Source organism: Neltuma alba, unplaced genomic scaffold, assembly GCF_004799145.2.
Source record: "Neltuma alba isolate B1F8T4 unplaced genomic scaffold, ASM479914v2 tig00011274_pilon, whole genome shotgun sequence".
In the NCBI taxonomy this organism is placed as follows: domain Eukaryota; kingdom Viridiplantae; phylum Streptophyta; class Magnoliopsida; order Fabales; family Fabaceae; genus Neltuma; species Neltuma alba.
The window spans coordinates 355,944-368,715 of record NW_021635984.1 but is presented as its reverse complement, the minus strand read 5'-3'; the positions used below and the strand labels follow the sequence as shown (position 1 = coordinate 368,715).

At 35.1% G+C, this 12,772-nt stretch overlaps 2 protein-coding genes across 6 annotated transcripts; one reads left to right on the top strand and one right to left on the bottom strand.

The window, feature by feature from the left end:
- Positions 1–315: 315 nt before the first annotated feature.
- LOC114763326 (ELMO domain-containing protein A) lies at positions 316–7,126 on the top strand. 5 transcript variants are annotated; one of them, XM_028952950.1, is made up of 10 exons: positions 316–489; positions 838–1,013; positions 2,314–2,423; positions 3,373–3,441; positions 3,589–3,704; positions 3,800–3,854; positions 4,851–4,971; positions 5,767–5,814; positions 6,030–6,124; positions 6,591–7,126. In XM_028952950.1, the coding sequence occupies exons 2-10, from the start codon at positions 929–931 to the stop codon at positions 6,690–6,692; spliced, it is 801 nt and encodes a 266-aa protein (XP_028808783.1). In that variant the 5' UTR covers positions 316–489; positions 838–928; the 3' UTR covers positions 6,693–7,126. The 5 variants fall into 5 exon arrangements, with proteins under 5 accessions (XP_028808783.1, XP_028808781.1, XP_028808782.1 ...); XM_028952949.1 differs by lacking the exon at positions 316–489 and adding an exon at positions 580–618 and having other exon boundaries at positions 705–1,013; XM_028952951.1 differs by lacking the exon at positions 316–489 and adding an exon at positions 581–618.
- A 2,959-nt stretch (positions 7,127–10,085) lies between these two features.
- On the bottom strand, positions 10,086–12,533 carry LOC114763324 (nucleoside diphosphate kinase 1). Its single transcript, XM_028952947.1, has 4 exons — positions 12,403–12,533; positions 11,809–11,857; positions 11,213–11,444; positions 10,086–10,537 (listed from the first exon to the last, which is right to left on the bottom strand). Exons 1-4 carry the CDS (start codon positions 12,451–12,453, stop codon positions 10,423–10,425), a joined length of 447 nt encoding a protein of 148 aa, XP_028808780.1. The 5' UTR covers positions 12,454–12,533; the 3' UTR covers positions 10,086–10,422.
- Positions 12,534–12,772: the final 239 nt, after the last annotated feature.

The following is a 12,772-nucleotide window of genomic DNA, read 5'->3' as shown; positions in this document are numbered from 1 at the left end:
TTTCTCTCATTAATTATTTTATTTTTATTTGTATTTATTGAGTCAATAAGAATAAAATTTAAAAAATTATTAATTAATAGACATAAATTGTAAATAAACTGAACCTTAAAATTTCATACAACATACAACAATTGTCTATTTGATATGAATGATTATATTAATTAGAGGTCACAGATAATAAATAATAAATTAATATTTAGTTAACTACGCAATTTTCCATTTTGTGGATGTCCCCGGCAAAGCTTTCTGGCTTCACCTACTAACAAATGTCTGTCTAACCACAAAAATGAAAGAAAATATTGCTTTCTGAAAAGATCCCATTAATCCACTCTCCTTTTTCTCTGAACAAAACGCCAACGCCATCACCAAGCGCACTCACAAAGCTAGACCTTAGGGGGAAGCCAGGGATGGAGAGATAATAGATATCCATATTCTTGAGTCGCAGGCTCTCATGGACTTCTTCTGCTTCTTCTCTCAGATCTTGCTATAGTAATACCCACTTTCTCGCCTGCATTCCTCGCTCTCTCCCCTTCAAGATTCTTTATCTTTCTCACTTTTAATCGTTCCCCAATCCTTCCCATCTTCATTTTCGTTCCGTTTCGGCTTCATTCTTACTCGGTTAGTTTTTTTTTTCCACCGTCCTTTTTCCGGGAAAATCTGAACTGGCCTAGTTGTTGAACTGATTCTTGCTCTTTTTGGGCCAGTTCGGTATTGATTTTTCCACGTTTGAGGCTGATCACTTGATTGTTACCACTGAGGTTTACGGGTTTTAGCGAGTTTTGTGGGGAGGTTTTGGGAGAGTTTGATTTTGTACGTTTCATTTAGTGGCATTTACAGTTTGTTTGGTGGATTGGGAGTTGGATTTTCTGGGAAAGTGAGAACTTCTGGATTGGTGATGATGTGATTGTGGAAGAAGGAATAGGAGGGTATGGATGATAGAGGTGACTCATTCGTTGCTGTCAGGAGGATCTCGCAGGGTCTTGACAGAGGCAATACCTGCCATTCAACTTCTGGTAAATGCTTTAAATTCTCATAAATATCATTTTGTAATTTTTATTTCGCCACTCTTTATTTCCTAAGGGTTTGATTCGCTTTTGTACTTTCACAGAAGCTTCCTACTTTTTGTTTTGCAATTTCTCTCTCTACCCTTCTCTCTTTCTTTTGTGTGTGCGCGTGTTTGTCACTCAATTTTGTGAAGCACAGATCCCTGAGTAGAGATCAAACCATGTTCAAGTAATTTGATCATAACCCAAGTACCCACTTGCAGGATGCTTGATGGTATCCTGAATTGCATTGGTGGGTGAATTCATACGCTCACGCATTTTAATTCTATTACTTTTCTGTGTAATTTGGTTCAAGTATCTTCTAAAACTTACATAGGACTTTTGGCTTGCGTAATTGATAAGCACACAGAATCTTTCTTTACCGCATCCTCTCTCAGACTCGTAATCTCTCTCTGGTCCCGTTTGATCGATAGCAATGTCAAATCCTCTGTCGAACTGGCTTCACCATAGAAGATTCTACTTTGTGGCTTCAACGTTTAATTTTCCGTACTGTTCAGAATTAGAGCCGTTTTGTATGCTTATAATAGTCTGCCAGCTTTACAGTTGTTACTCGTTATCTCTGTATCCCTCTCTTTCATGACACGCGCCTCTATTATTATATTGGAAAATGGACCTATACTTATCTTTCTGGGACCGTATAGCAAAGTGTGAAGCAGAGTATAGATTAAGTTGTTACCAGTCCTCTATGGGGATGCTTTAAAGTTGAGGTTCATAATGTTATGGTGAAAAGGTCTGCTGCGTGTGGGTTCAGGGCAGTTTCGGTATGTATGTTTTTAGTGAGGGCGGAATGGAACGTTAATCTGAATTCTCCAACAGTAAACGCCTTAGTCTGCTGTGACTAAATTCATGAAAGAAATGTGTTAGAAGTTTCTTTGGACTTTGTTTGATTCGCTGGGATGTGGGAACTGGTTTTTTATGCTCATCAGGGATCAAACTGGACCAGGCTACTTTTAATTAGATAGCAAAATTAAATCCAATTTTATTCTTTATACTTCTCATATGTTTTGTTTTGGCAAGTCGCTTGTGGCAAGTAATGCACAACCCTGCAGTCAAATTGAAGTTATAACCTGCTACATTTTTGTCTGTTGGGATTCAGCAGCTGGATGGTTCAGACCAAACTTATGATCATGTACAGAGGATGATTAATTGCTAATTGAAACAAAAACATGCTGTCATCTTATTTCAAATTTTTGTATCACATAACTTGGAAGATCAATCTTCATTTACTGACACTTTTATATTGTTACAGCTGAGGTTGTGGCAGGATCAGCTGCATGGCTTGGCAGAGGTTTATCCTGTGTCTGTGCACAGAGGAGAGAGAGTGATGCTCGTCCCTCGTTTGATTTGACTCCAGCCCAGGTAATATTTTTGTGGTTTAATCAAATATCAATATGGTTACCATGAAGTTACCTGATTAGTTTTGCCTTGGATTAAAGAAAAAGAAAATTGGACATAAAGGGGAAAGATAGAGTGTAATGAGAAAGGATCATAAGCTATCCTGCTAAACAGGAAAATGTTTATAAAACAGTGTGCCTGGGGTGCTCATGAATGTGACAAAGCTGTTCAATCTCGCACACATTGGAGAAAAAACTTCCCTTATAAAATCCCATTTGCAGGACATCAAACAGAGGGGATGAACCTTCCAAATTCCATTACATGTGTGTGGACAAAGAAATGCTTACCATATCTGAACTTAAATTATCTGACAAGATGGTCATATAGATCTATCTGTATTAAAGGTGCCGTTGAGTGTCTAGACTATTGATTCATCCTCTCTGTGACTTGCAGCTCGTAATTAATATCAATGCCTTTGTTGTTGCAAACTGAAAGCCTTCATATGAAAAATAGAGGCCATCATAAAGCGAAGTCCTCCCTTTTCCTTTTATGTTGTATTTATTGCTTTTCAACTTCTTGATGTGTTTTGGTCCTTATTAAAAATGCCCAGCTTTTAATAGGGCAAAGTACATTGTCTCTGCGTGTTATACTAAACAATTTAAAGGAAGTAAACAGTGTGGATTGGACCCCTTAGGCAGCTATGTATGCCCTTTCATTTCTTAGTCAAGTTTAAATTTAAAATTTCACTTACCTTGGCAACATTTGCATTTATCCATTGTAAAAAAGTAGCATGAAACCTACGTTTAACCTGACTATTTTAAATTTAATTTTCGTTCAAACGTTTGCTCTACTGCTTGTATTCTTTTCAGGATTGTCATAATGTGTTCGCTTCCTACTGTTTTATTTTACCAAATATTGTTAGTTATAAATATGCGGCAACTTATATTCATGATGTTGAATCTCGAACTCTCAGGAGGAGTGCCTGCAGAGGCTACAGAACCGTATAGATATTCCCTATGATGGTTCGATACCAGAGCACCAGGTATCTTTTCTGTTAATATTTTTGGCAAAAATTAATTTCATTGAAGATTTCATCCTTGCTTAGACTAAACACACACACACACACCCACGACACACATAATTTTTTCTTTAATCTACAGGTGTAATTCACATGGCTGCTGTATTTTAGGATGCCTTAAGGGCTTTATGGAATGCTGCCTTTCCTGAGGAAGAACTGCATGGTCTGATATCTGAACAGTGGAAGGAAATGGGATGGCAAGGAAAAGACCCATCAACAGACTTTAGGTATAGGATGTCCTGGTTAATTCCTACTTAGTGCCTGATCTCTTAATGGTCTAAATCCATGTTGCTCTTGGTTTTTATGTGGAATTATGTGGCAGGGGCGGCGGTTTCATATCATTGGAGAATTTGCTGTTCTTTGCCAGAAATTTTCCGGTATGATCTCTTACATTTTTTTTTTTTTTTAATTTACTCCTTTCTTATCTTTGAATGAAAATTTTAGTGGCTGGGGCTTGGTTTTAGTTGATTAAAATAATTGTTTCAAATGCAAAGTTTGCCATTATGACCAACAACTCATCTGAATTTTGGAACCCCTGATTAATTTAGCAAATAATGAGTTAATTATATTGTCAGCCTTCCATAAGAAACCATGTTTTTTTATTTTTCAAACGATACTGGTGTTATTGGGTGTCTATTTGCTTTAACCTTGAAGGCTGATTTTCCTTGCATTTTTTTCCCCTTGATCTATGTACCCCAATTAATTTATGTAACCTATTGGGATTAATAGATTGCCGATTTGAACTTCTATTTGCTGCCTGCCATACACAAAGAAAACCAGTAGTCAGTGGATCCAGACTCTTCTGTTATTGATCTGAAGAAGTCTTTTTGGATTTGAACTGTTCTACTCTGAAAAAACTTTGCCATCTCAATATATTTGTCATTTGCTCCTTATCCATACTCTTTCTATAAACTCATTTGGTTTTGTCTGCATGCATTTGGTGCGATGGACATTTCTTTAATTATTTAATCTATTTTTCTCTAATTGGACCATATCAAAGTAAATGACATTAAGTATGAAATGAACTTTTCTGCTTAAACCCTTGCTCCCCCCCCCCCGGCCAAACAAATATTTTTGGCTCTTTTGGTGCAGAAAGTGCTATATCTTTGGTATACAGTGAAAAATTGTTCCTCTTGTTTTCTTTTTAGGGCTAGAAATGTATCAGGTGTATGCTCATGGTCTTCCGGGGTTTTGCTTCATCTTGGCACTTTGTCAATTTATTGTATCTTATTTCCCAGTGACTGAATTTTAATTTATTATAGGTACAACCAAAAATATTGAAAATTTTCATTTGAGCTTTCAGGGCTTATAGGTTTCCTCTTTTTTTGTTCAGTGTAATCTTCATCATATAACTTAAACTTTTCATCTCATAGAAATCTTTTCAAGACCTTTTGAGGAAGCAGGAAGGAGATCGTTCAGTTTGGGAATACCCATTTGCTGTTGCTGGTGTGAATATCACATTCATGCTTATTCAGATGCTTGATCTTGAAGCAGGTTCTTTACTTTTGTTATTGTAGTTTTTTTTTTTTTTTCCATCTTGTCTCAAGAAAGTGGGTTGCTGCCAATCCTCCCTCCCTCCCTCACACACACAACCACAAACAGATAAATTTGATTAAGTTTTACCTACCAACATGATACCTCATGTAAATTAACTACTAAGAACAGTTCAATATTTATAATGATTTAATCTAACTGCTAAAAATGATGTGGTGGCCCTTAGTAGCTTTAAAATAAAAAAAGGAGTCAAGCGGCCATAAATTTGTTAGAGAAAGAGAAAACAGCCCTACAGCTCATGCTTGGAATAATAAGCTGAGAAAATTTTTAGGAAAAAGGGATTGGGTGAAACAAATTGAAAACCCTAATATGATCAAATGACTTAGATTTAAAAAAAAAAAAAAAAATTTGTCATAAACCAGATCAAACTGAATTAAATTCAATTAAAACCAAACCATATTGGCTATAACCCTGAAACCAAATAAGTCACCTCGCCTCATCATCTTAGGAGTTACTTTTTGCCCCTTTAAGCAAACATCAAGCGGCAAGAGAGTTTCTGTGACCTTCCCTCAGTTCCTTGGGTGGGCCTTTTCAACCCTTTATTTCCTTGATGTATAGACACTTCTCTTTCTGGATAATTGTGGTTAGAATGCATTAAGCTGAAATCATTCGTGTGCAAAATTTAAATCCTTGGCTTTTATCAGTACCCTGAAAAATTTATAGAATAAGATGTTTCTGTTTTTGGCCATATATTTCATGTTATCCCTAAACAATTAATTTGCCTTGCCTTTGCAGTCAAGCCACGGACAATGGTGGGAGCCATTTTCTTGAAGTTTCTTGCAGGTATTCTTTATCTCTAATTCTGTTCTGTTTCTCCTTCTGGAAGGAAATTATGGTTATACGAGTCTTCTGAGGTTAACAATTTCAATAATGTGGGGAATCACGAAAATTATTTGTTAATGTGGATTTATACTTCAGAGTTGCTGTTCTTATTGTTCAAATGATATATCTAATTAACTAGCTTTTGTAGTAACTAATCGTTCATCTTTGCTTGACAGAGAATGAATCAGCTTTCGATCTTCTTTATTGCATAACATTCAAGTTGATGGATCATCAATGGCTTGCTATGCGAGCGTCTTACATGGATTTTAATGTATGTGCTTTCTATCCTGAACCATGTATAGGTTATTTATAGAATACTATTTCCGGTCTTTAATATAAGAAGTAGTTGACTAATTTGGACAGATTAAGAAAATTAGTTAAGTTAGTTATTTGTGATAAATTGGTGTTGTTTTTCCTGAAATACTCTTGCTAATTAAGTGTATTAGCTATTTAACTAGAATTATTATTTGATGAAACATTTAACATGTGCAACTACTGTAAAGACTATCTTGGAAAAAAATGGATAAATATGAGAGACAAAGTGAATTAGCATTTTATATTTAAAACCAAATTGAAAATCAAACTAATTTTTATATTAAGGACTGGAGGTAGTAAATAGATAGATAGCAGTCGATTTTGTTCATGTGGAAATTACATGGGTGGAATAACGCTAAGAGCTTTTCTGGGAGATAGAAGGCCTGTTCTTGATTTCCACCCATGACTTAATTTTCTAACAGGCAGTAATGAAAGCTACACGCCGTCAGCTGGAGAAAGAGCTTCTGGTGGAAGACTTGACACGGCTAGAAGATTTGCCCTCATACAAGCTTCTTGCGCGATAGACATTAGTCCATGTCTACAAGCTGCAGCTTGAAGGTCTTTGTACATCATGTAATGCTCCTCAGCATAATTTTTCTTCCAGTCAATTTGGCATTTAACCTGAATTTTCAACTAAACCGAGCTCAAAATAAGAGTGAGGGCCAACCTAAGAAAGATGTCATCGAGATTTTAAACGGGGCATAACCTTGGTCTAGTTGGAGGATGATATTTTATCAGACACAACTGCCAGGTCATGAAATGTAGTTTGGTTGGTACCAAAAAGGAATTTTAGGTAGAAATGAATTCTGGTTTCTCAGTATGTATTTTCTGAGCTCCATTAATGGGATAATGCAGCTTGGAGCGGTATTGTATAACAGGCTTCTCTTTGCATTTATCTCTTCTCGTATGTCAAGGAATCCGAACACTGCTTATTTGAGTCCAAAGAGAAATTCCCACATATTTGTCGTCTTTTCTTTTCTTTTTTGGCTGTGTTTTGGCGTTATTATTGGCGCACAAGCCTTTCCACTTTCTGCTTCTGATATACTACTTCCGGTTCTTAATATAAGACCTCATTTGAATTTTATTTTTATTCTAAATATAAGATTTCAATTCATTTTGTCTTTCATATTTATATTTTTTTTCAAGGTAATCCTTCTAATAATAATAGTTTTAACTAATTCACTTGATTAGTGAGGATAATTTAGAAAAAACAACTTCTATTTATTATAAAGGGAAAACCATATTGGACGTACCTGTATTTTTTTTAATTTTCAATTTGGTACCTATGTGTTTTTTGTTCTTAACTAAATCTCTAATTTTGCTCAATTAACATTATTAATCCTTATATAGAGACTAAAAATGCCAATAGAACAAAGTTATAAGAGTTAATGTTGCTAAAAAAAAATAAAATTAAATGTTTGATCAAGAGGAAAAAACACATAGGTACCAAATTAAAAATTGAGAGAAAGTAGAGGTACCTATGATATGGCTTTTCCTATTATAAATAATTAATTTAACTTACTTTCTTAATCTCTTTCAATTAGTTAACCAGCTCTTATAATTAGGACTAGAGGTAATATATAAATATATCAATATTCAGCTTAGATGCTTGTGACATTGATGGTTAGACACGAACGTTCAAATCCATCCCATCATGGTTAGCATGGCTTCAGCAAGCAAGATAGCAGAGAAAATACATCTACTCCCCATGTTGGACTGTCCTTTGTTTGTTATTTCTCTCTTATAGGATCTTTTGAAGTTTAAAGTTTAAAAATTGTTTCTAAAGTAACAGAGGTATGGAGAGAAAAGAGAGTTGTGCGTATGTTCTCCGATAGTTTTGTCATTTTAGAGATGTTTAGCTTTATAATATCCAAATCAGTTTTGATCTTAGGACTTGTTTGGATCCATAATCAATACACACGTTTACGTAAGTTGAGACAAAATTTTTTTCATATGCTTATCTTATGTTTCGTAAATCACGATTAAAAAGCTGTTTATAAATTAAATACTAAGTAAAATGATAGATGATGAATCAAAGTTAGTAACAATCTTTCTCCATTATAAAAAGGTCCAATAAAGTATAAATGATAGATAAAAAAATTCCAATAAAGTACAAATGATTTTGATGTGAAAAACCTCGAGTAAGAAACATCCTCATACACCTGAAATAACATCGGCAAGGTTTGGGATAAATTCTTGGAAAACATAAGTTGAAAAGTGGGAAAGGGAGACAAAATGTTATTCTGACTTGTTAAACTGACTCCACTCCCTAAACCTCGGCATATTTGGATCTAACAAAGATGCAATTGTACATTAAAGGATCAGTTAAGAATACAACAGGCAAGTGAAACATGAATAAAATGAATCACTATTTTTCATGCTACTACTCCAACACTTAATATAAGACTTAATTGACTAATTTAGAGAGATTAATAGAGTTACTAAATTACTTTAAAGTATATATATTTATTGTTTTTATCTAAACTAATTTGTCTTACTTATAAATTGATATATAATTTGATTATGCACATAAATATTTTAGAAAGATCATGTAACATATGCCATAATTAAATAATTTAATAACTTTCTTAATCTCTCTAAATTAATCAACTTGATCTTATATTAAGGATAAGAAATAGTATACAGTTAGGGCTGTTAAGCCATCAAGCAAATCATCCTGCTCCAACCCCCAAACCCTAATGTAGAAGAAGACATGATCTGTTGAAAATCCTCAATGACGGGGGAGCCTATAAAGACGTTGAAAAGCTGGCTAAAAAGGCTAACTCATGTTTAGGATAAGATTTTGAAATGACCCGCTTATAAAAATAATAAAAAATCAAAGCTTTCATTTGGAAAGTAACGTGAGATTTTCTCCAGGTTAATTCTTCCTCTAGTTCTGAATATAAAGCATATTTTATAATGTAAATTATACTATAAAATAAATTTTATATTTAGGATTGAAAAAGTATCATTATTTATTAGAAACGAAAGAACTGGTATAAGGTTGAAGCATTTGTCTTTTCGACTACAATTCTTTTAACTTTGCTTCTTATCCTTCATGATAATATACAAGTCAGAGAAGTTTGGATTAAATAGGTTAAACATTCTAAACTTAGTAATTTTGCTTCCTTATCATTGCAAGATTAGATCTTATAGAACGCCAACAATGAAGTAGGGAGCACATATGCATGTTCGCCAGTTCATATGGACGTTAGGTGCAGCAAATTATATTTTGGCACCCATCGTACGAGAAAAAGGCCTTGATGATCACAAATAGGAGGCACGGATGAGGAGCAAGACCAAGACCAACAGCATCTACTCGTGAAGACCTCATTTGTGATGACGGCAATTAGATCAAGGATTTTGCAAGAAAGCTAGGATTCTCATCTAACATTATTCTGGAATCTTAGATGGCTTTAAGTACGCCTAAACTCGAAGATGTAGCAAGGTTAATATCCCTACGGACTCCGCCAAAGATCTAAATATCACTCGTTGCATCGTCTACTTTGTAAGTACTATTGAAGAGAAAAAAATTAAGACATTTCTGTCATACGTAATTAGATTGTTACTTATCATTAAATATTTAGAGGAACTAACAAATCTGTTCATTGGATTACTCCGGAAGCTCACCACATGAAAGCAAGCCACGGGATGTTTAGAAAGGAAATTCCGATCACTGCCACGGATTTATTTTCATTCAGCCACACTTGACCATGGCTTTGTATAATTGCATTGGAAGGAAAAATTCTTCAAATAAAATTAGATTGTGAATTGTAAATTTCTGAATTCCAGATGCCCCAGCAATGTCGATTCTATCCTTCATCACACTTACCATCATCACTATGACAATTAGGCAGCTACTTCTGTTGATCATCATTGTCGTCATTGACATTACCTATTTACCTTCACCTTGAGCAATCTGCAATTATTGATTCATCCATTGGAAACCCTCTGTGCATACAAGTAATCATCAGTACTTGGCAACCAGACGATTTAGTTGTACAGTTCATACTTGAACTGATTTGGTCGCTACAGGTGAAATTAATGCATTATCAAGCCACAAAAGTAGATTTCAGTCGCAACCCATCACTCATCACCACCATCAAATACCAAAGAAGCTTCAGTAAACACTCACGAACATAGGTAGTGATCAAAATTTATAAATACGTTCAACTGTTAAAAGAGATAACTAAAGAACACAAGTTTAGCAACAGCGGATCATAACATTGATGGAATTGCTGAGGCAGTCGAGTTTCACTCATAGATCCACTTGTGGACGCTGCTCTGCCAAGCGACAGGACCTTCGGGGAACCATAATGCAATTTCCTTCCTTGCACTTTCAACAGAATCACTTCCGTGGATGACATTCCTGCACAGAGATCAATTTCGTTACACTGCATGCCAAACCAGCAACTTCAAAGCTAACTTCATGAAAAATTCAATAAGCAAACCAATTTTCTCTCTTAAAATCAATAAACCATGAAGAGATCTAGTTTACTATAGTGTCCTCATAAGTTCAGGTGCAATTGCTCAAGATCATAGTGCAAGCATAAATCATGAAGTTCTGTTTCAATTAACATTTAGCATTAGAATTGGCGACCAAGTTAAAAGTTACTATGTTCAGTACATAGAAATCGAATGAAATGAAAAAAAAAAAAAATGATTATGTATTCTAGGCTCTACGGAAAATGGAGTGATTTCTCTTTCCCCAATATTTTGCATTTTGAAAACATTACTCAACAATTTCTGTCCTTTTATTACTCTTCATATTATTCTTCTTTAAAATAAGGAGATCACAAGCTCAATTTTCATCCTCAAAATCATTTTTAATTTTTCATTCCATCTATTCTATTTCATTTTCCATATAAAATGATTGTGCATCTTGCTTTTGTGCAATGGAAAGAGAAAGTCATTCCAGCGGTGCAACAAAGTTAAGAGCAGCAGCTATAGCGTATCAGTCTGCAAAACCTTTCAAGACTAATTTGGAAAACAAGAACCGAATCATTTCAACCAAACGAAGAGAAACGAGAGATTATTCAACTACCTGCCAATATCAATGGCATAGTCCCCACGGATTGTTCCAGGCTCAGATTGTGCTGGGTTTGTGGCTCCAATTATCTTTCGGCCAGTTGTCACAACATTCTTACCCTCCCAAATCATAGCAACAACAGGACCAGAGATAATGTAATCCACCAATCCGTTAAAGAAGGGCTTTGCAGACAAGTCCTCATAGTGCTTCTCAGCAAAAGGACGGTCGACAGAAATTAGCTTCAGACCTAAGTTCAAAGTCACATAACATAATCATCAACTTCTGAAATTAAACAGAGGACCACAATCTATGTCTCCTACCACCCTCTTCAAAATCAATAATATAAAATTGATTAAAACACTAAATTTAATTAGCTTATTATCAAACCATAATTTTAGATAGACAACAACATAATTGTAACGAGTCTCGTAAATGGTCACAAAACCTTGACCTTCAAATGGTTTTGTAAAAAGTGGTCTTTTGAGAAAGCTTCATATTTATTGACAGAACCGGCTCCAAGATGGAAGCCAAGAAATTTTCTAGCCACAAACTGTAGTGACAGATTAGTATCATCATTAAAAAGTTATCATATCGTGGCCGTAAACTAGTACCTTTCAGTGAGAACCCCTTCTTCTCAAATCTGCTGATAATCTCCCCGACCTGAAACAAGTAAGAACCTTTGAGCAACCACTTTCGGTTATATATGACTACCAAGTAATCATTTACTAGAAATTGATCCTAAACTTGATTATTTTATACAATCCACAATAATCGAGGTTCGAGCATTAGGAGGGAATCATTTCTCATTAGCAGGAACCGAGTTGGTGTTATTATGACTTCAATCGGTCAGTAATTAGCGGGAATTCATAAAAATTAGCAACATCCCATTTCATAAATATGTCGGAAAATAACAATTTGCAAGAATCCAGTTTATATTACGATTAATCGTGTCAGAAAATAACAGTACCAGAAAAAAGTCAAAATACGATGGATTCTCTCAGGAGAGATACATGAAAGGAGAACATTTATCCTCATTTATCACAAAAAAATCCAGATCCCGACTATTATCTTCAAACTTACGCTTACGCTGTTACGCATAAATCGCATCTTTCTCGAAACACACTTAAAAGGCATCAGTAGGTAGATGCGTAAGGTCCACACATCAATCAGTCAAAACCACAAAAGCAAAACGAGTAGGGAAATACCAGGCCCCTCTGGACACCATCGGGCTTAATCATGATGAAAGTTTGCTCCATTCTGCTACGTTGGCTGTTAGCTTAGCTCAGCTTCACTGCAATTTCGACGGTGGGTGAAGTGAGTTGCGCAGGCGAAGAGAAAAAGTGAACTAAACGCAGGTTTATATATGGCTGAAAAGGTTAAAACAAACCCTAGTTGGGATTTCACAAAAGAATATTCGGCGGATATGACGTTGGGAAAATACGAAGGCATTGTTCGGTAGAAAAAAAAAAAATGGAAAAACTGGGGGCAATTTTAGGCCTATTGGTATTTGGTACTTTAGTAGGCATTGAAGGGAATACAATTATGCCCCTGAAAAAAATGTTCCCACATGTTAAT

Bases quoted from the DNA above. Each gene is read 5' to 3' on its own strand.
- LOC114763326 (XM_028952950.1), top strand. From the start codon at position 929: ATGGATGATAGAGGTGACTCATTCGTTGCTGTCAGGAGGATCTCGCAG. The intron at 2,424-3,372 runs GTAATATTTTTG...TCGAACTCTCAG, and splicing joins TTGATTTGACTCCAGCCCAG to GAGGAGTGCCTGCAGAGGCT. The intron at 3,442-3,588 runs GTATCTTTTCTG...GCTGTATTTTAG, and splicing joins GTTCGATACCAGAGCACCAG to GATGCCTTAAGGGCTTTATG.
- LOC114763324 (XM_028952947.1), bottom strand. From the start codon at position 12,453: ATGGAGCAAACTTTCATCATGATTAAGCCCGATGGTGTCCAGAGGGGC. The intron at 11,858-12,402 runs GTATTTCCCTAC...TACTTGTTTCAG, and splicing joins ATGGTGTCCAGAGGGGCCTG to GTCGGGGAGATTATCAGCAG. The intron at 11,445-11,808 runs GTACTAGTTTAC...CTTTGAACTTAG, and splicing joins GAAGGGGTTCTCACTGAAAG to GTCTGAAGCTAATTTCTGTC.